This window comes from Gymnodraco acuticeps, unplaced genomic scaffold, assembly GCF_902827175.1.
Source record: "Gymnodraco acuticeps unplaced genomic scaffold, fGymAcu1.1, whole genome shotgun sequence".
In the NCBI taxonomy this organism is placed as follows: Eukaryota; Metazoa; Chordata; class Actinopteri; order Perciformes; family Bathydraconidae; genus Gymnodraco; species Gymnodraco acuticeps.
This window is the reverse complement of record NW_022991216.1, coordinates 1882039-1904215: the sequence shown is the minus strand read 5'-3', so window position 1 is coordinate 1904215 and position 22177 is coordinate 1882039. Positions and strand designations below refer to the sequence as shown.

Genomic DNA, 22177 nt, shown 5'->3' with positions numbered 1-22177 from the left:
ATTCCCATTGGATAACAGATAATTGTACACCCAGAAGTAAGTATTATCCTTACTGTCGATTGATTTGAAAGTGATATCTCCACTACTCATAAACTCCAAAACACCAGATTACCTTTGTTAATTAAACGACATTGATAGGTTTAAATTGTGTACAATGCTTTTGTGTTTTTCCCCTTCAATTTTGAGAAACAACTTGTTTTCTCTGAAATGTGGAGCGCCAAAGACACTACACTACCCACAATCCCCAGCTATTGTTGTGACGACGCCTGTCCGCTTTGCGACAAACCCCGTGATTAATCTTCAAGCTCTGGGATTGGATATTGGAGTGGCAGTGCGCCAAGGTTACGCCGAGCGTCAAGCTCTTTGAAATGGAACGAAACCACGGCAGACTATTCAAAACTGGACTCGAACGCCCCCCGAGAACTACACATGCTGGCTATTGTGTTTCGCAACATGTTCTCTATTGGCACATTTCCACTGCAGCGGGGTAGCCCCGTTTAAGCGTCCCTAAGCGTCCTCGCTCAGGCCTCGGGCTGCCTCGCTGGCCGTCCGAAGCCGTGGCGCATTTCCATTACAGTTTAGGACCTGGGGTAGCAACGCAGTGTAGGCGGGGCGATCGGCTTCACATTTTGAGTTGTTCCGTCGAGCTCCCGCTGGATTTTATCATCCCCAATGAGATGTAGGAACGTCGTCACCTCCTCGGTCGACCACGGTGTGCTTTTCTTTGACGTTGCCATTTTTGTAGCTCCTCTGTTTACAAAAATGCTGTGTATAAAAATGCTGCAAGCTTGCTTCTAGATATATATGCGACGCTAGGGATGATCTCGCGCCTTGTGACGATTCTCTCTGACCAATCAGCAGTCGAGAGTGTTGACGTCACTAGTTCAGCCCTGGCCCTGGCCTGATAGAACCACGATTTTATGTGGCCGGAAAAAGAGAGAAAAAGTACCCGCTAGCCGGTGCTACGCTATATGGAAAGGCCACCAAAAACTGTCCTGAACGCTTGAGGACGATAAAGGACGCTTAAACGGGGCTACCCGCTGCAGTGGAAATGCGCCAATATGGCGCATTTCCACTGCAGCGGGTAGCACGTCTCTACTGGGAATTGTAGTTTTAAAAGACGTTTTCGTTTTTCCCAAAATTAGAAGTTGACAGTATTAAACTGTGTACAGCCCTGGAGGTTTAGGCGATAGGAAACAAATTGGTGTGTACAAATGTAAAACATGTAATTACTAAATGGGTGAAAATCGCTTGTGTCCATAATGGGCAGCATTAATATATACCCACATGACAGCTCATTGTTACTTTGTAATTCTACTCCACTACAATTCAGAGGTTAACCTGGTATTTTTAGTCCACTACATTTATTTTAGTTACTTTGCAGATTCTGATCAATGATGTGAAATATAAACAACCCTTAAATCAGACTTTAGTTACACCTGAGTAAAATTCAGGGAAGGTGATTGTCAAGTGCCAACAATCAGGAGAGATATTTGATAGTTGCGTGAGAAGACTAAACATTTATCTGCAGATCTCTATAAAGTATATTCATTAATCGTTATTCTCTACTAATAGTTAATTAAAAACTGTATATAATGGCTATTTTGCACATCCCTTTCAAGATTTCAAGATTTCCAAATATACACAACTACGGTGCAGAGTCATATTCCCGCATCATCGTGAGGTCTGATGACACAGATGTGGAAGTACTGCTCATATATTATGCAAGCAAATACATGTTTGGTTCATCTCTGTGGTGTACATGCATGCAGGCCATGGAATGAGAGAGAGATATGTCCCCATCAACACCATATGTGAGAAAATTGGAAAATACATAATAATAATAATAAATTGCATTTGTAAAGCACCTTTCATTGCTAAAAGCAATCCCAAAGTGCTACAGGAGGCGTAAGAAACAAACAAAATAAACAAAAGTTTGATCAAAGGCTTTTTTTTAAAGAAAGGTTTTTAGGCCTTTCTTATAGGCGTCAGTGGTCTGTGGAGTCCTCAGGTGGTCTGGGAGGGAATTCCACAGGTGAGGAGCAGCTGCACAGAAAGCCTGATCCTCCATTGTACAGAGTTTGGTCCTGGGGGGCGAAGCAGATGGTTTGTTGTGGAACGGAGGTTGCGTGTGGAGGTTTGTGATGTGAGTTATTTTAGGTATGAAGGAGGATTCCCGTGGATGCACTGATGGGTCAGTAGTGAGATCTTGTATTCAATCCTGAATGAGACAGGAAACCAGTGGAGGGAATGAAGGACGGGTGTGATGTGGTTGTATTTTCTCACCCTCATCAGGATCCTAGTGGCACTGTTCTGTACGTATTGGAGCTTCTGAAGGTTCCCGTTTGGAGTCCCGATGAGGAGAGCGTTACAATAGTCAAGCCTTGAGGAAACGAAGGCATGGACCAGTTGTTCAGCATCTGACAGGAGTTTTGCAATGTTCCTGAGATGGTAGTAGGAGGTTTTGAACAGGTGTTTGATGTGGGTGTCAAAGGTCAGATGTCGGTCAAATCTTACACCCAGGTTGGTAACTGATGTGGAGAGGGGTATGTTTTGGCCAGAAAAGGTGATGTGGGTTATGGGGGATGACTGGACCTGGTTTGGTGTGCCAACTAAAATAGCCTCTGTTTTGGAGCTATTTAGCTGCAGGAAGTTTTGTTGCATCCAAGCCTTTATCTCCTCAATGCAGGTGTTAAAGGATGTTGATGGGAACGGTGATGTTGATGGTGACAGTGAGGATGCAGGTGGGATAGGGTCTGTCTTTATATATAGCTGCGTGTCATCAGCGTAGCAATGGAATGATATTCCATGCTGGCTGATGACACGGCCAAGGGGCAGAGTGTACAGGGTGAACAGAGTGGGCCCGAGGACCGACCCTTGAGGGACACCACAGTTGACAGGGTGTGTCTGGGACCTCGCACCTCCCAAGGAGACGAACTCTGTTCTTCCAGACAGGTAGGACTGGAACCAGCTCAGGGCGGAGTCAGAGAGTCCGATGGTGTATTGGAGGCGCTGAAGGAGGATGCTATGGCCGACAGTGTCGAATGCTGCAGTCAGATCCAGGAGGATGAGGAGAGATGGGGAACCAGTGTCAGCCGCCATCAGCAGGTCGTTTGTGACCCTGACCAGAGCTGTTTCAGTGCTGTGGGCGGAACGGAAACCGGACTTGAATTTCTCAAAGAGGCCGTTTAGATGGAGATGGTCCTGAAGCTGGGCGGCAACCACATCTCTAACTGTCTACCAGCATGTCATGCACTCACTGGCTGTGGCACAACAAGTAGTTTGTACAGAATAGGAAAGACATTAGCATTCACCAAACTCGAGTCAAGACCCATCTCAGCGAGCTCAAAGATCTGGCCCATTTTGGACTTTCTGCCAGCTTGGAAGAGTCTTTGCCAGTTGCAAGAGAATTTGCGCTTCTGCTATATGGAAAAAAGGAAATTGGACTGATGTGCACAAACTTGGATGAACTGAGGTTCATAATTGCATCAACAACGGATGCAGCCTCGGAAAATCTGCCGCCAACAGAGGATGCATTTCAACAACATGTAAAGAGCAATGTTTCAGACAGCGATATGGTGTCACAGGCCGAACCCAAACCCTTGTTATGGAGTCCTGTTGGTAAGGGGTGGATTGTCAGAGATGGGGCTATTCAACCAGTGCTATTTACAAAACCCCAGCACCTAGAGAATTGAGAGACATTACTCACTTGTATTGCAAAGATGCAAAGTGTGGAGAGAGTGGAAAGTGCCAGTGCCTCTCTGTTGGCCTTCCCTGTACAGAGTTATGCACCTGCTGTGCAGAATGTCAAAATGTGTCCCCTAACGTTTCTGAGGAACCAGACATTTAACATTATATTCTAGTATCTATATACTTGACCTCTCACATAATTATTTGATGATTTGTATACTGTACTTTGAATTAAGGTTCCAGTTTCAATAAAACCTGTACTATTTACACCTATGTTTTAGAGGCTTGCAATTTAGAACTGATACACTTTATTGTATTGGGTTACTCTTATTCTGACTATTTGGTGATGTAGTTCTATTTCGTCCCTACTGACCGCCAGAGGCGGTGCTTTAAGCACTGGATATGTCCATCGCGCGCATGCGCAGCTCGAGTACCAATAACAACAAAGTCACCTGTGACCCACGTGACACCGGCTATATCAGCCGGTGTCGTCAGAGGATCTGTTCTTTTCATCTTCTTGCTGCGCGAGGGTACGGTGGCTACATTTTTGTAGCCTACAGCGTTCAGGTTTGAGCGTTTGATCTGAGGGATTTCTCTGCAAGCAGCTGGCCGCATGCAGCTTCGTGACTGACAGTCGGAGCTACGGGTCGTTAACGCGTCCTCCAGGAGCTGTGGCCGGCTGTGCGCTGTGCAAAGCCTCGACAGACAGGTTGGTGTCAGCTTGTTGCTGGTGATGGCTGTGTCCCCGCACCCTCTCCCAGCCAAGTTGTCCTGATTGCAGTCTTATTTTTTGTTTGGCTTAGACTTTCTGGTGACGACAGTGTTCCCGCTTCCTCTCCCATAAAGTTGCCCTTATGCTCTTTTGAAAGTTCTGCTTGTGGCGTTGTGCCCGAGCTATCATTAGCATTTGAGTCCCAGCTTTGGCTGCGTCCCTCATTCAATTTAGTATGGAAAGCCCAGAGTGTCATATTTTAAACCCGTTTTTCGTTTAGATGCAGAGAGTAAGGTAAGTACTTTCTATTTCTTAGAAGCTATTATCTGGTCTTAACATTTGTGTTCTGACTTGGTCGCTTGATTGTTAGCAGCAGCCGCTTGGCTAACACCTTGCTGTTAAGCTTAACTATGAACTCAGCCGGTGAGGGCAGCGCTCCCGCTCCCAGTAACATAGGGTTTGATTGCAGTAGCGCTAGATCGTTGTATTACTGCTCCTAGTACTAGACTCCTAGCACTAGGATGATATGCAGAGAACATCTTCACTGCGGGTGCTGTGTGCTCCGCATGTGCGCTTACTACTGTAACCATGGCCTCTATGCGGGCTGTTCTCTTTCTTAGAAGCTAATTATCTGGTCTTAACATTGTGTTCTGACTTGGTTGCTTGATTGTTAGCAGCAGCCGCTTGGCTAACACCTTGCATGTACTGTTAAGCTTAATTATTTAACTCAGCCGGTGAGGGCAGTGCTCTCGCTCCCGGTAAACGCATGGTATGGTTGCAGTAGCGCTATATCGTTGTATTTACTGCTCCTAGTACTAGACTCATAGCACTAGGACGATATGCAGAGAACAATCTTCACTGTGTGTGCTGTGTGCTCTGCATGTGTGGCCATTAAGGAGGATTTCATCCTCCCAATATTATATTATCTAGTGGGCAGCCGTTTGGCTGACACTTTTAGGCACCGGCCACAGTTACTACTGTAACTAAGGTTCTAAGCCGTAAGTACTGGCCATAATTACTACTGTAACTACGGTTCCAAGCCATGCAAGTACTGGCCATAGTCAATACCGTAAACGGCTCTATGCTGTGTAAGTACTGGCCATAGTTACTACTGTAACTACGGTTCCAAGCCATGTAAGTACTGGCCATAGTTGCTACTGTAACTACGGTTCCAAGCCGTGCAAGTACTGGCCAGAGTTACTACTGTAACTACGGCTCTATGCTGTGTAAGTTCTGGCCATAGTTACGACTGTAACTACGGTTCTAAGCCGTGTAAGTACTGGCCATAGTTACTACTGTAACTACGGTTATATGCCGTGTGAGCACTGGCCATGGTTACTGCTGTAACTACGGCTCTGTGCTGTTCTCTTCTTTAGAAGCTAGTTATCTGGTCTTAAACATGTGTGTTATTTGACTTGATCTCGCTTGATCGTTAGCAGCAGCTGCTCGGCTAACGTCTTGTGTGTACTGTTAAGCTTCTTTATTTTACCCAGCTAGGTGAAGGCAGTGCTCTCGCTCCCGCTCCCTCTACCGGTAATGCGGATGTAGCTACATCCCTTTTTCTGTTCGGTAAGTAGTAGCACCACTCTACTCTTCCCGTTCAGCAGGTAGCTGGTGAAGGCTGTGTTCCCGCACCCGCTCCCGGTTACGCTGCATCTGGCATTCGTCTCTAACTCAACCAGTGAAGGCAGTTCTCGCCCCCGCTCCTGGTAGACACCAAACTGCCTCGTTTTTCCGTTAAGCAGGTAGCCGGTGAAGGCTGTGTTCCCGCACCCGCTCCCGGTTACGCTGCATCTGGCATTCGTCTCTAACTCAACCAGTGAAGGCAGTGTTTTCACCCCCGCTCCTGGTAGACGCTGAACTGCCTTGTTTTTCTGTTAAGCAGGTAGCTGGTGAAGGCTGTGTTCCCGCACCCGCTCCCGGTTACGCTGCATCTGGCATTCGTCTCTAACTCAACCAGTGAAGGTAGTGTTCTCGCCCGCGCTCCTGGTAGATGCGGAACTGCCCTGTTTTTCAGTTAAGCAGGTAGCTGGTGAAGGTTGTGTTCCCGCACCCGCTCCCGGTTATGCTGCATCTGGCATTCGTCTCTAACTCAGCCGGCAGTGTTCTCGCCCCCGCTCCTGGTAGACGCTGAACTGCCGTGTTTATTAATCCAGCCAGGTGAAGGCAGTGCTCTCGCTCCCGCTCCCTCTGCCGGTAACGTGGGTGTAATTACATCCCTCTTTCTGTTCGGCGAGTAGCAGCAACACTCTACTCTTTCCATTAAGCAGGTAGCTGGTGAAGGCTTTGTTCCCGCACCCGCTCCCGGCTACGCTGCATCTGGCTACCTACAGAATGGCTCATTCATGTAGCGCCTGTATGGCTTCTTTTGAGCCCGAGGACGGCCACGACCGCTGCCCCTCCTGCCTCTGGCGGTCAGTGGGGACGAAATGTGAGCATCTGAGGGAGGTTCTCACGGTAAACGCCTGCATGAGCTGTAGCTGTCACCACTAACGGAGGCATGTAGGATAGTCCTCCGTAGCGTACCAGTCGAGCCAGGGGAGCTGTTTAGGTCAGCTGCCCTGGAGGCACTGTAGTGTGCCGCCCAAGCTAGGCAGACCAGGCAGCAACTCTCGGGTCTTCGCAGACCTGTGCCCACTCCCAGCAGGCCCAGGGGCCGCTCTAGCAGCCGCACTCAGCCGCCAGATTACAGGGGTGGTCTGCAGAGGTTTTAGCGGCGCGACCCAATGACTTTCGTGCCCCAGGTCGCCCGCCTTCCAGGCGGCCTCGTGCCCCCGAGCCTTACCGGCGCCCCCCAAGAGGCTCCAGGGGCCGGGGGGCTGGGCCCTGAAATCCCGGGGGCGGTCATCGGCTGCTTTCCCAGCAGCAGCTCAGTTACTGGGCGGTCTGTACTTCTGTCCCTTGGGTGGTTTTCACCTTAACCGAGGGGTACGGACCGCAGCTCCGGCCCCTAGCCTTCGGCTGGGTCTAATTGACAGTCGTCAGCGATCCGGCAGGGGCCCTAGCTCTGGCCCAAGAGTTGGCCGTCCTTCTGTCCAAGGACGCAATCAAGCCAGTAAGACCCTCTGCTTAGCCCAGGGGGTTCTACTCGGCGTACTTTCTCGTGAGCAAGAAAGTCGGCGGATTTCGCCCGATCTTGGACCTCAGAGGAATCAACAGATTCCCGATGGTGCTGCCATTCTATATGCTGACCACTGCATATGCACAGGTGTAGTGGTTCTCAACCGTGGACTTGAGGGATGTCTACTTCCACGTGGGCCGGGCAAGATGGTGCCTTATATTCAGTTCCTCCCGCCCTTGGGCAGACTGGCAGCTGCCTTGGCCGCTGGGCCCTTAGGCCCGCTGTCGTTGTGCCCCATGCAGATGTGGCTGAACAGCCTTCACTTGGACGCCAAGTGGCACAGGCACAGGGAAGTCAGGGTGTCGCAGCATTGCCTCCACTCTCTGTCACACTGGAGGGGCAGGGCCTATCTCCTAGTGGGTGTGCCCATGGGCGCCATCCCATCCCGCCAGGAGACCATCACCATAGGTGCATGTCTCTCAGGGTGGGGTGCAGTGCGGCAGGGCAGGACCGTTCAGGGTCAGCGGTCTGCCCAGGAGAGTGCGCACCAGGTCAACGTGCTAGAGCTTCGGGCTGTGCAGCTTGCACTCACGCACTTTCTACCCCAACTGGGGGGCAATAATGTGCGTGTTCCTTGAGGACAGCATGTGCGTTGTTGCTTAGACAACAGTCCCTTCTAGATAGTGGACATTCTCACTCCACTCTGAATTTATGTGGCTGCGATTTCTGCCCGACATGTTCGGGTCGACGGCGCCACGGCGGGGTGCCACAGGTCGGTGTCCCTCTTTATGAGAGGGGCTTTACGGCAGCGTCCCCCTAGCACCCCGAGGGCTCCGGCTTGGGACCTGCCCCTGCTGCCGGATGCCCGATCATCTCCTCCCTTCGAATCCCTGGCCCAGGTGGGGCTTAGGTGGCTGCCCACGAAGGCAGCATTTCTGCTTGCCATAGCCTCAGGGAAGCTAGTCGGGGAGTTGCATGTCCTCTCCATAAACAATACATGCCCGAGGTGGGACTCTCAGGCGTTGCCCTTTGGGCAAATGTGGCATTCCTGCCCGGGGTCCTTCCACAAACCCACTTCAATCAGCCTGCCCAGCTGGCACGCTTTGACATTCAGGAGTACGGCACGTCGAAGTTGCTCTGCCCTGGGGGTGCCCAACTTTGGCGTATATCAAGGCTACTGCCTGTATACGGCAGTAGGAGCAACTCTTGATTTTGCCCTGGCGGCACTAAAGGAGGTTATGCCCTCTAACCAGTGGCTGCCCCACTGGGTTGTCGATACCATCTCACAGGCTTACGGGGCCAGTGGCCGCCCCCTGCCATCAGGCTGAGATGCCACTCTACAAGGAGCATCTCAACATCTTGAGCTGCCCTGAGGGTGGTGCCCCTGGAGACCATCTGTGCCGCGGCGTCGTGGGCGTCTTCTGGCACATTCTCCAGTTGTCATCAGGTCAATGTCGCCACTCCCCATTCTTTGGGCGTGGTCCTTTTGCCGAGCTCCGCTGTTTCCAGTGGTGAGCAAGGGCTTGGATTCTTCATGACATTGTTGGTATAAGTCATCCAGTGCTTAAAGCACCGCCTCTGGCGGTCAGTGTGAAGTTAAAACTTCTTTGCAGCAATGTTGAGCCAATCATGAAATGAGTGAAACTGGATTCGCCTGTCAATACACTGATATTTATTGAGAGCCTGAACGGCCGGAGAGTTCACAGCATATCACAGTTCTCATGTAAGATCCCAGCAAACTCTGAAGCCTAAAAACGCCAAGAACCCAACTATACAGACAAGAAGAGGAGGGCCCTAAAACACGCGGGTTTTCCTTTAATGCATGCCAGATGTCGAGACAAAGACTCGTTGCATTGTAACCCCACATGAACCAAGCTTCTCCCCCACAAGACATCAGATGACCTCTTGACCTGTGTCTTCCTGAGAAGCTATGGATCACATTACAGGCAGGAATAAACTTCAACCATATTAAACAGATTCCCGAGGACAAATCACTAAACTCTATATACTTTAACAAGACCAAAATATTCCTTTACAGTCAGTAGGGACGAAATAGAACGATAGTTACGGCTATAACTACGGTTCTATGAGTCCCGGATGACCGCCAGAGTTCCCTGTCACTCAGAATTCTTGTGTGCTCGCGAGAAGATTCTGGGAACAGATCCTCTGACGACACCGGCTGATATAGCCGGTGTCACGTGGGTCACAGGTGACTTTGTTGTTATTGGTACTCGAGCTGCGCATGCGCGCGATGGACATATCCAGTGCTTAAAGCACCGCCTCTAGCGGTCATCCGGGACTCATAGAACCGTAGTTACAGCTGTAACTATCGTTCAGCCACCTAGTATTTCCCTCTCCAAATATAATGACCATCAGAGTGAGCATTCTTAACTTATAGGCTATTATGCCACTTATCCCCCATTCTGAATGTGACTGTATCAGAGAAGAGGTAGGCCGATGTCTAATGAAATCTCATTTGCAATAGAACTGTACCAGATATTTCCATACTACTGGTTAGTGTTCAATAGCACCCTAGACAATTCAGTAATGGTATATTTTTTAGGGATTTCTGTTTTTCTGATAAATGAGAGAAAAGTGATGGAGTCCTATTTTCCTATCAACAAAAGTACAATTTCCGTCTAAACTAAAGCTAAGTTTACAGGACTATAATTCAGTATTTTTTTTTGTTAAATAATTGTCTGACTATTTGGTGATGTAGGACAGCCACCTGGTTCATACCTCAGCAAATCTGAAGAGGAAAAGAGTTGTCATTCTCAAATGATGGGCTTTCTTGTCACCTTTCCCATATTCAGCCTGGTCTAATTTGGCTCTTTTTCAGGGATTGGGGTAGTTCTAAAGAACAACCAAAAAAACATTTTTTCCCCCAAAATAAAATTTGACAACAATCAATTTCATTAATGGGAGACCCTAAAGATAAGAAAAATCATTGTTGTAATTTGTTCTACCTCGGGTAGGGGTATCTCAAAATCTGAGGGCCCTTCCTGCTAGCTAGACTATAAAGTGAGGGTGCCATGTTTGTACTGAAAAGGGAAAGGATTGTGTTTAGTTTTTTTATTTGTTTTTGACAGCATTAACCTGCCTTTCATATAACTTTGTTTTTATGTGATGTTGGGATTTGGCTAGGACGGTGGGTCATTTTTCATGCAAAAAAGCTGATTTCCCTTTATATCCTTTTATTAAGCATTTTACAGCAATGGGTAGATAAATCAAGCAATTTGAACAGAATCTTTCTGGTACCTGGGAAACTATAACAGGAGTTTCTAAAGTAATTTGACACTTTCACAACAGCAACACAAGAATTTAGATTATGGCAGTAGACAAAATTCATTGTTTAGTCAGAGATGCAAAACAGTGAAGGTCTACAAAAATACAGTAGGTTATTAAATTAAAACCAGAAGACCATACGTAACAAAAAGATTCCTTTAATAATAATAATAACATACACACAACTTCAGTCTTAACATTAGTGGAGTTGCAACGCTTAGTGAATCTACAGAGAAATATTCTGATAATCGATTAATTTCTTAGGTAATTTACAAAAATGGCAAAAATGCTTTTTCCAGCCTTTCAAATGTTGTCCGTTATTCTGTTATATTAAATTAAACGGAATACTTTTGGGTTATTGACTGACAAAACATGACATCTTGAGAAACTGGAATGGGCATTTTTAAAAATGTTCTTACAATTTATAGTCCAGAAGTGGCAGATTAATCGATTATTAAAATAATTTGAATTTTGAGTTGCAACCCTTAACATAAGACAGCATTCTTGCTTTTCCCCCAAAACACTAGTTAGATTTTTTTCCCAATAATTCAGAGGCATTAAGAGGAGCAGCGGACGGCAGTAGCTCCATGCGTTTCCTTTTGTCCTTAGCACGATTGATAACCATCTTGAATAAGTGACAGTACAACTCCATGGCAATAGGTGTGTCATCATTGCCGGGCACGGGGTACGTCAACAGGCTGGGGTTGCAGTTTGAGTCAATCACTCCAATTGTAGGAATGTTCATCTTTGCTGCATCTCTGATTGCCACGTGCTGCTGAAACACATTGTTGAGAGTGGAGAGGAAGACGATGAGGTCTGGCAGGCGGACCCCAGGGCCGTACTGGATCGGGGCGTTGGTGAGGAGGCCGCCCTGCCAGTAACGGGTGTGAGCGTACTCCCCACATCCCTTAGCAGTGCTCTCCACCAGCTGGCTGAACTGACGCTGGCGGCTGACAAACAGTATGACGCCCCCCCGATACGCTACATGTGCAGTGAAGTTCAGGGCCAGCTGAAGGTGCTCCATGGTCTGGTCCAGATCAATAATATCTTGTTCCAATCGGCAGCCATACAGGTATGGTTCCATGAGCCTGTGAACAAAAATAATTAGTTAGGCTATGTATGATATTGCATACTATTCATTGCCACAGTTTCTGAGTATGATATGTTGGCTTAATGGACGAGATATTTATTTCCCTAGGATGTAGAATGCTTCCTCCTCTTGCCTCAGATTGGGGATTGTGAAAAGGTGTTTGTTCTGCTTTCCTGAAATAATCTTCAAAGCCATTGCTTTTCTCTAAGTATAGTAAAAAGTGGGCTAGTGCCACGATTTAAATGTTTGTTAGAGGTGTATGCAGGGTTCCTGCAGGTTTCACCAACTCAAATTTAAGACTTTTTAAGACCACTTTGAAGAGCATTTAAGGCCTATTTCACGGCAAGAAAGTATGAAGGAAAATTGCTATGAAAGAAGAAATACGTCCCATAATTACAAACAAAGTAAATGTATTCATGTTCAACATAAGAACGATGACTGAATATAACACAGGGATGCAAACTCATCAGGTATGAAAAAGGTGACAAGGATCCGAGCCCCACGGAATATCGGCTTTAACATTAGGAATAACAGAGGATTTTAGCAGTCAGAACAACTAAAGCAGCAGTGTTAATAATAACAGAAACGCCAAAGAGTCACATCTAATAGAAATATATAAAAGCATTTATTTTAATTGTGGAGCAGTCTGTTTATAATTTTGGCAGCACTGTTGAGCATTTTGAAAATGTATTTTCATGCCTCTGTGCAAGGCTTAGTCTTTCTATCTGTATAGCCACTGGTGTAAAGTAACTAAGTTCATAAACTCAAGTACTAAACTTGGGTACAATTTTGAGATACGTGTACTTAATTTAAGTATTTTAATGTTTTGCTACTTTGTTCTTCTTCTCCTCTACAGTACAGAGGTAAATGGTATACTTTTGCTCCACTACATGTATTTAATCCCTTTAGTTTCTTCACAGATCTGAATGAATGATGAAAAATATAATCAAGTGTTAAATCAGACTTTAGTTCCACCTGGAGTAAATCCACAAGCTGCCCTGCAGTATACAAAGTCATTCAAACTAGCTGCACCTTACCAGCTTTGAGAACACTTTCATGATCAATCATTATAAAACATATCATATATATTATTCTGAAATGGACCAATCTGCACAACGACTACTTTTACTGTCGCTACTTTCACTATATTTTGATGCCAATACTTTTCTACTTTTACTTAAGGAACATTTTGAATGCAGGACTTTTACTGTAACAGAGTATTCCTACACTCTGGTACTTCTAGTACAAGACCTGAGTACTTCTACATTTACTCAAGTACAAGATCTGAGTACTTCTACTTTTACTCACGTACAAGATCTGAGTACTTCTACTTTTACTCAAGTACAAGATCTATACTTATACCACCTCTGTTTATAGCCTATGAAAAAAACTATTAGAAAACGAAGGCTAAATCTAACGTTAGCCGATAGTGACAATGTATGCTAGCTAGCTAGCTCAACGATAATATTGCGACAGAAAAACTTTTCAGTGCACATCACGCTCTGCCGCTCCGACAGGGAGCTCTGCTCTGAACACCTGAACGGCCCGTTCTAACAGCTGTTCACCAGCGGTCCAGTCTGTGCCACAGTGACTCCGGACCACACAGTTAATATTAATGAACGCACCCGTAGGTAATGTAGCTGCTGAAGCTAGGCCATCATCGCGGAGCAGCAGAGCCTTATTTTACATCCATGAGCAGAGCCGACAGGCAGGAAGACTCCAGCACACAGCTCAAGCTTCATTATAATATATAAAAAAAGAACACCATGTATGATGGCACATAACAGCTCGCGGCCGCAGATTACTCCGTGTCCCAGACCCCCCCCCATATTTTTTTTGATCATATTTAAGACCTTTTTAAGGCCTTAAATTCTGATTATCAAATGTAAGACCCCACGGGAACCCTGTGTATGTATGTATCAGGGTTTCCGTTAGCCGGTAATTACCAGTTTTTAGCTGGTAAAATGTAATAAAAACTGGTAAATTCAAAACCTGCCGGTCAAAATGTCCGATCGATTGGCCGCCGATCATTATCGGCCGATATTCACTCTTAATAGTTTGATCTGTGCTCTCTATAAAAGCCGATCAGTAGAGCTGGATCTGATCGATATGGACATAAACGCGAGTGAAGTATAACCAAGCCCCCAGTAAGTGTGCCGGACTCTGATGAGAATATTCGTTGTGGCCAAACGGCGGTACTACACTTCCGTTAGGTTGCTGGGCCCGGAAAAACTTTTTCCCATTGACTTACATTGGGAAAGTTTGGAGGATTTAGCAGCCTGGTATATTACACAGTTTTGGCGGCATATATATATATATATATTAGGGCTGTCAAGTTAACGCGTTATTAACGCGTTAACGCAAAAAAGAAAATTAACGCCACTAATTATTTTAACGCATGTGTATTTTTTTTCCTCGGCCGCCCCGTAGTTTCAGAGCGCATCGAGTTTAAAATACCATCTACAAGCTGATGCTGACAGCCCCGCTCCTGCTGCCCGCTTGCGGCAGACCACACTTCCACGCTCACCGGCAGGCACCGACTGGCCATCGGGAGGACCGGGAGGGTGTGTGTATGTGTGGCGCGAGCGAGAGAGAGATCTTACGTGCATTGTTGTTGTTAGCATCTGGTGCTAGCTAGCTGCGCTAACGGATATAAGGAGCTGTTTAAATGAAAACAGAGGAGCGATATTTCGCCAGAACTGCGCCGAGCACTTGACTTGATGCAGGAAGCCAGACAGTGGGACATTGTACGAGAAGTCAGCACACTCAGCTCGGATAGTGCGCAACATGATTGCAGCGTCCAGGCAGCTCCCGTTCGAGCATATGCCTTGCCTTGAGTTGCACACGCACACACACACACACACACACACACACACACACACACACACACACACACACACACACACACACACACACACACACACACACACACACACACACACACACACACACACACACACACACACACACACACACACACACACACACACACACACACACACACACACACACACACACACACACACACACACACACACACACACACACACACACACACACACACACACACACACACACACACACACACACACACACACACACACAATTTGTATTGTATGAGAGAGGTTCCAGGTTGAATTGAGGCGAATATTTGTAATGTTCAGAGGTTGTTGCTTAATATTCATGAGAATATTTGTCATCGTTCAAATGATAATAAACATTAGCATATTTGTCCACTCATATGTTGATAAGAGTATTAAAGTAGAAAAATATTCCTCTAAGGTACATTTAGAACAGATAAAAAATGTGCGATTAATTTGCGATTAACTATGGACAATCATGCGATTAATCGCGATTAAATATTTTAATCGACTGACAGCCCTAATATATATATATATATATATATATATATATACATACACATGGTTGGTAGTTAACAAAAAGGGGTGTTTGTGTCTATGTTGTAGTGTGTGATATTGGTATTTATGGAAACATTTTACACCTTTCCTTCAAGTATTATACGTTTTTGTTACTTGTGGGGTACTTAACATGAATAGTCACAGTTACTAGCCTTTTACTCCATTACAAGAGAAATAGGCTATTGTTATTTTAACTCCGCCACAGTAGTAATCCATCATCAGCTTTACTTTTTAGATAAGATTTAACTCACAATTGATCATAACAGGCTTCAAAATACATACATTTTTATTAGTGCTGTCAAAATTATCGCGTTAACGGCGGTAATTCATTTTTTGAATTAATTGCGTTAAAATATTTAACACATTTAACGCATGTGCAGAATGGCCCGCCCCATACGTGCCACCAGTGGCAGCGCCAGGGTATGGCTGGGGTAGGCTACACCCATACCAAGAAATGGCTTAGCCCCCCCATGAAAAATGATGTTAAAGTCAGCAAAATAAAGTCTGCCAACTCGCGGAGTAAATTGCACAGACAGCAGTTAGTAAGATTGATTTCAGTAGCCACGGTTTTGAAAACTTTTGTCACGTAGTGATCGTCTTCTCAATAGAACATCTTTGATAACGGCGTGGTGTTGTTGCAGGAAGTCCCGACGGAGAATACTTTTGCTGTAGTAGGCTACAGGGGTGCACATAACTGGTACGCAGGTTATGTGCGTAATCTGAAATGCGTACCGTCACTTGTGTCACAAAGCGCATTTGCGTACCGACGTACTTGTGAAGCTTTTCCAGAAGGCGGTTAGATCACCGGACGACAGAGTCGGTCTCCGTGTGCACAGACAGGGCTGCTGTTAACGTCGGTCTGTACAACGGAATTGTGCCAAAACTACGCCAACCGGCTGCGGAGGGAGACTCCCCCCCATTCACTGGAGAACTGCGCTAAAACAGCTGATCACAACGTTCACACTCTGTGGTCACGAAGTACTCTACTGTGAACGAGCCTTTTGGGGGACGTGGTTAAAGTTGCGCATGCTCTATGATCGCACATACGGGTACTTCTCAGGCATGAAGGGTAATCTGTGACGTTTCACTCTCTCAAAAGTTGGGCCATTTTATCATCATGCGCCAATGAGCAGCTCTCATATGAATGAATGAGGCCCCGCCTCCCAAGCTGTATCCAGTTCTTATTATACATCCATGAGTATAACCAGACGCGAGAGATCAGATCAGCTGCTGCATAATCACCTGAAGCCCCGCCCACTGTTTAGCGCGCTGCCGGGCTGTCAGGAGAGAGAGGGAAACTCTGCCACACAATTCTTATTATTATTATTGAAACATGACCGGTACATTTCAAATTTGTCCGGTAAAATAAATTCTGTCCGGACATTTGACCGGCGAGAAAAAATCCTAGCGGAAACCCTGGTATGTATGTATGTATGTATATTAGTGCTGTAGCGACGCGTCGACGACTTCAAAATATCGTCGGCGACATATTTCCGCGTCGACGCGTCGCTACACACACACGTGGGTCACCCAAAGCAACAAGCAGTTCGCAATCGCACTTCAAACACAATGGAGACTGAAACGGCTACCACCTCCTCCTCACAGGATTGCGCACGAAGCCCCCAAACGAAAACATCTCGCCCTAGGTCTTCAAAAGCATGGGAATATTTTAAAGTTAGTCCAAAACGCAAAGATATTTATATCTCACTGAGACTGCTGCATATCCTAGACCGGAAGCAGCAGCTAGCTGTGGTGGCTACCATTAGCAGCTAGCATTTGCTCTCCGATTTTTACATAAAAATGGAATTATGGATTATAAATTCAATCATTTTTTTATACATAGACGTTAAAAACCTATGGATTAACCGATTCAGCCGCGTTTTTTCTCATTTTAATGCCATTGAACATGTATTTTGATCAGATTGACAGCTACGGTGGTGAGACGATCTCCCTAGAAGCTCTGTAAAGGTACGTGTTGTGATGACTGTATTTGCTTCCCCTGTCGCGAGTCCGGATCACTCAGTGATGATACTATATACCTACATAATCTGTGGAGTCTCAGCTTTAATCGGATATATTGTATGTGCAGCTACGATAAGTAATAAGGGTACTTTTATCTTGAGTTCTGTGTCCGTTAGCATTTTTCGCTCAGGGGTCATTTAGATGCTTCTTATGAGACTTGTGTTTTGTTTTGGTAAACATGGTTTGTATCGTCAGTTAGCTGAGATTATTTCCGTTAATCTGGTATAAAACATTAATAGGTTCTTAAATATTAAGATCCCCTGAGACACAGTATCGTGACATTTTTTACATTACGTTTTTTTTACATTACGTTTTTTATGAATTGAACAACAGAAAAATAATAGTTAGATTAGTCCAGTGGTTCCCAAACGGTGTGCCGTGAGGCAAGTCCGGGTGTGCCGTGGGATTTTGTGACAACCATACGTTATTATTGCAATATACAACTACACAAAAATATTTATTTAATTTACTATATCAGTACTTTGTAGGTTTATACGTAATCTGCGCGACTTGCGCATCCACATCTCCATGTGCAGTGCTGCATAAACATGGCTGAGTCAGCGATAACTTTCGAGGGGTGGAGGTATGCCCATTATTTTGAGTTCGTCCGAAGAATAGACAGGAATGTGATGGTGAGGTGCAAACTGTGTCCAGGCCAGAAGCTGTTATCTACTGCTGTAAACACCACGTCAAACCTCAACACACACCTGCAAAGAACACATGCTAAGGTGAAGCTAACGCACAAGCTATTTGTTGTTTGTTTATATCACGTGGTCTGTTCTTCTTCTCTGTCTTCCGGTTGTTGCCTGTTTTGAATGAACACACTACCGCCGCCTGCTGGTAACGAAAGTTATTGCCACTCACGCATGCGCAGTTCGTACGTGCTCGGCGAGTAAAGTAACGAGTTACTTTATGTAGATAGTAACAAAGTAGTGTAATATATTACTTTTTTTTAAAAAAGTAATATGTAATATATTAAAAAATTTTTAGTAACGACCCCATCTCTGGAGTTGGCGTTCTCTACTCTGGTTTACATGAAGAACAACAGGAGGTCACGGCTCTCTGTTGAACAGGACTTGCGAGTGGCCCTCTCCTCAGTGCCACCAAGGATTAAAAAAATATGCGCGCCGACAGGCACATGTATCTCACTAATTTGTAAGTCGGCAAAATATTTACAATAGCACATGTTTCAATGCTGATTGCTGAAATGTTATAATTCGTAGTTCAGGACCATGGACAATGCAGCTTCCTTGCATTGACAGTTCTCTGTGTTGAATTTCAGCTAAGTTTCCTTTGCCTCATTTTTAATTGTGTGACCTGTCTGGTTTAAATGAGTGTGTTGCTGCTTTGATGAAGCCTAATTTGATAAAGTTTCAAATTAATTTCTGAAATATTTCGTTAATAAATATTTCACGAGTAATATAGTTGTCTTTGTCACATTTTATTTGGCATTAGTAAATAATTATGCACATTTACAGATATTTTACATGATATGAGTGATAACATGTGTTATAAGGGCTATTTTTGCACAATAGGTGTGCCTTGAGATTTTTACTTGTCCTTTGGTGTGCCTTGGGCACAAAAAGTTTGGGAACCACTGGATAAGTCGACTAATCGATCAAATAATCGCCCGATTAATCGTTTTCAAAATAATCGTTTCCCCCCACCACACACATACATATGAGGAGTTCTTTTCCAAAACGTTATAAATGCCAAATTTAAAAAAATGTAGTTTGTCGTGCCATTTTGCTGTGCACTGAACCTATTCACTGCTCTATCAACATTTCATGCCAAATCGCTATATATCCTTGTTTAAAATGTACGGCAAGGTGCAGTTCCTTTCCAAACCGCGATAAGCGCCGAACCCATTTTGAGCCTAAACGCGATATGTCCTCTCTACCAATCAGAATTCGGTGAGCGTTCTATGCAATCCAACATGGCGGCGCTCTGAGTCGAGGTTTGTTTATGTTCATTCAGTCTTCGAAATAAGTCTTTAAATGTCTTTAAACTGTTGTAACACCTTTGATGGCCTGGATGAGCCAGGGAGACCTAAACCTGGGGGTAGAAAACGTCGACTGGACAAAGAATACCACAAAAGAAAACAACAAAAGAAGGTTCGTCACTCGGGTGGCGCGTTAATACCGACTGTGGGATGTCAACACAAAGCTGCTGCGAAAGGTTTCTGTCAGGCCGAGAAGCTGTCACCGGACGACCTGATGATGAACTTCAACCATTTGTATGAAAAACCAAACAAGGTTGACCAGGACCGGGCTATACTTCATCTCCTGGACATCACACAAGTGAAAAGGAAGCGTCCGAAAGTTCAGGACGTAAACAAACAAAAAGACCGGAACGTATCTGTCAAGTACAATCTCTTGTGCAACAGTCACCCAGAGAAGGTTCCCGTTTGCAAGGCGACCTTCATTAAAGTGTTTGGTCAGTACAACTTTCGTTTCAGAATTTGCTAGTTTAATACCGTTTTGTAGGTTTCTCCCTTGCGACAAAGATATTCTGCTGTTAATAAGCATGCTAACGTGTTGTTGTTAGCATCTGGTGCTAGCTAGCTGCGCTAAAGTATATAAGGAGCTTTTTCAACAACAAGGTGGAGGAGATTCCTCTCTTGTCAGACTGAGAGACTGATAACTACAGCTCAGGTGAGGTAAAGGACTCTGAGTGTTTAGATAGTTAACTTAGTCTAAGTTCTCAGTGGGTCTCAAACGGTTTGGTCACCATTTATGTAAACACATATTTCCATTTGAGGGGGGAGTGATTAGTAAAATATGCATGAATAATAATAAAAAAAACGTTAACTAGGTGAAAAAAGGCAAGATAAACTATTAAAACTTGTTGAGCTAAAACTAGTCTTTGCTTCTGCCTCAAAGAGGAGCAGGGGGAGAGGAGGGAGACAGGAGAGGCTGATTCAGGAGCACAGACACACTCACAACTATAAATGAACCAAAAACAAATAAACAAGTTTCAATGTTTTTTCATATTGGATATGGTATTTTATTGGTTATGGCCATGTTTTTATGATTTTATGATTATTTAAATGTATACAGTTATGTTTCATATGGGTGTAGTCTCTTTATTTCCCCCTCAAAATGCACCAGATTGATGCATTTAAGTCCAACATTTAAAGAGGCAAATATTTATTTTATTTTACTATTTATTTCATGTATTTGCACTTATTTGGTTTATATTCATTTATAGTATGAGTCCCTGATATCATATGTTGCATGTTCTCGTTTAAAAAAAAAAGAAGACATAAACCATCAATTAAAAAAAATGCATGGATTTATAACGTTTTGAAAAAAATAAAAATAAAAACTTTGATTTAATCAACAATATTGTTGTTTGATTTAATAATCATTGTTCAATATGTTCAGACTGAGCCAACAAACCATTTTAACAGGATACATTTAATATTAACAAAATGTGTGGGTCTAGGTAAAACATTTCATTTTCCTGAAAACTATTAAAATGGATATATAGCGTTTTGGAAAATAACTCCTCATATATACATACAGGGCAGTCCAGAATGTGTACAGTTACCATGCTCTAGATTTACTCCACTGGGTTGAAACTAGTAATTGATTTAATTTGAATCAATATTTTCGAAAATCAAAACAGAAACAAGGTCAATCCAAAGTACAGACAACACTGGTCAATTTCCTTTAGTTGATCAGAAGCTATTTATTAATTTATTGATTGGTTGTACAACTGAAAAAGATCAATCAGCAACTAACTAACAAACTGATTAGTAGCTGCATTTTAAAACATTGGCATTGTTGAAGGGAACCTGTGAACAAAGAATTGCATGGCCAATTATAGTTTCACTGGAATCGTAGAGACCTTTAAAATTAATTTAAGGACTACACATTCGGTGCTGAGTGTAGAAAATGTGATATTTCAGTTGTTTGCTTGTTTCTGACATTTAAGAGCCCAAAACGAATCATACATGTATTTGAAGACAGCCAGCAGATTACTTGATAAGGAACAACAAGTTGCAGGACAATCTTTCACACTCAAATGATTGAATAAATAGAGCTGCTTTAACATTATGTATCTCTCTGCACTTATACGGTATGCGGTTATGGTACATGGATGACCCTAACCAAACAATTCCCACCCCAATGTCACTGCAGATCCAACGCAACAAAACACATAAAGAGCTGATGAGCTTTACTAATACCAACCTGTGTCTGCAGCCCTTCTTATGTCCAAGATGCACCCTGGCCTCGAACAGGGATTTGACCGAGAAGAGCTCCGACACACGAAAGAAGTCAGGCTTCTCGAGTGGCAGGGTCATTATCCTTTCTGTATGTAGGAGAAATGACATTGCTTAAAGTCAGAAAAACAAATCCAACGTGCACACACCTGACCTGATGGTTTAGCATTTGTTCGATTACCTGAAGCATCCTCAACTTGTAGTTGAGGTGATTTGACAGCTGCCTCGGTGCCGTAGAAATGTCCAGAAGCGGGGTATCCGATTGTAACAGCTCTGGACTGTCGTAGCGCCCAAAGCCCTTGAGATAAAACACAAATATCAGTCAAAGAAACCGATATAAGTTAACTTGTGACAAGCGAGTAGTGCTAGCTACGGAGCTTGCTAACGTAACGGACGTTAGCTGTGATGCTAATGTTTCCGTTAGCATTACAAGCAGAACAATGCTACAGCATGTTTGTGATACTCCCACATTATTCAGTTTATAACATTACTTTGTCGGATAGTAAACTATGCTTCCATACCTTTCGTAAGTGCCCGGGCAGCCATGCTTGCTTGAGTACCACGGAAGGTCAGCAAACTGCGACTGCGTGTTTGTAGTTCAGGGACTGCCGTAAAGTCCGTCTGTCGTGAACGCTCTATGCATTAAACTACATCACCCATCACGGAAAAA

The 22177-nt window shown here is 44.5% G+C and overlaps 1 protein-coding gene across 1 annotated transcript; it reads right to left on the bottom strand.

Moving 5' to 3' along the window:
• Window positions 1–10640: 10640 nt before the first annotated feature.
• On the bottom strand, window positions 10641–22170 carry mrps2 (mitochondrial ribosomal protein S2). Its single transcript, XM_034238894.1, has 4 exons — window positions 22029–22170; window positions 21689–21805; window positions 21476–21596; window positions 10641–11836 (listed from the first exon to the last, which is right to left on the bottom strand). The coding sequence occupies exons 1-4, from the start codon at window positions 22051–22053 to the stop codon at window positions 11272–11274; spliced, it is 828 nt and encodes a 275-aa protein (XP_034094785.1). The 5' UTR covers window positions 22054–22170; the 3' UTR covers window positions 10641–11271.
• Window positions 22171–22177: the final 7 nt, after the last annotated feature.

Bases quoted from the DNA above. Each gene is read 5' to 3' on its own strand.
- mrps2 (XM_034238894.1), bottom strand. From the start codon at position 22,053: ATGGCTGCCCGGGCACTTACGAAAG. The intron at 21,806-22,028 runs GTATGGAAGCAT...TTTTATCTCAAG, and splicing joins TGCCCGGGCACTTACGAAAG to GGCTTTGGGCGCTACGACAG. The intron at 11,837-21,475 runs GTTGGTATTAGT...TTTTGTTCACAG, and splicing joins AAGAAGGGCTGCAGACACAG to GCTCATGGAACCATACCTGT.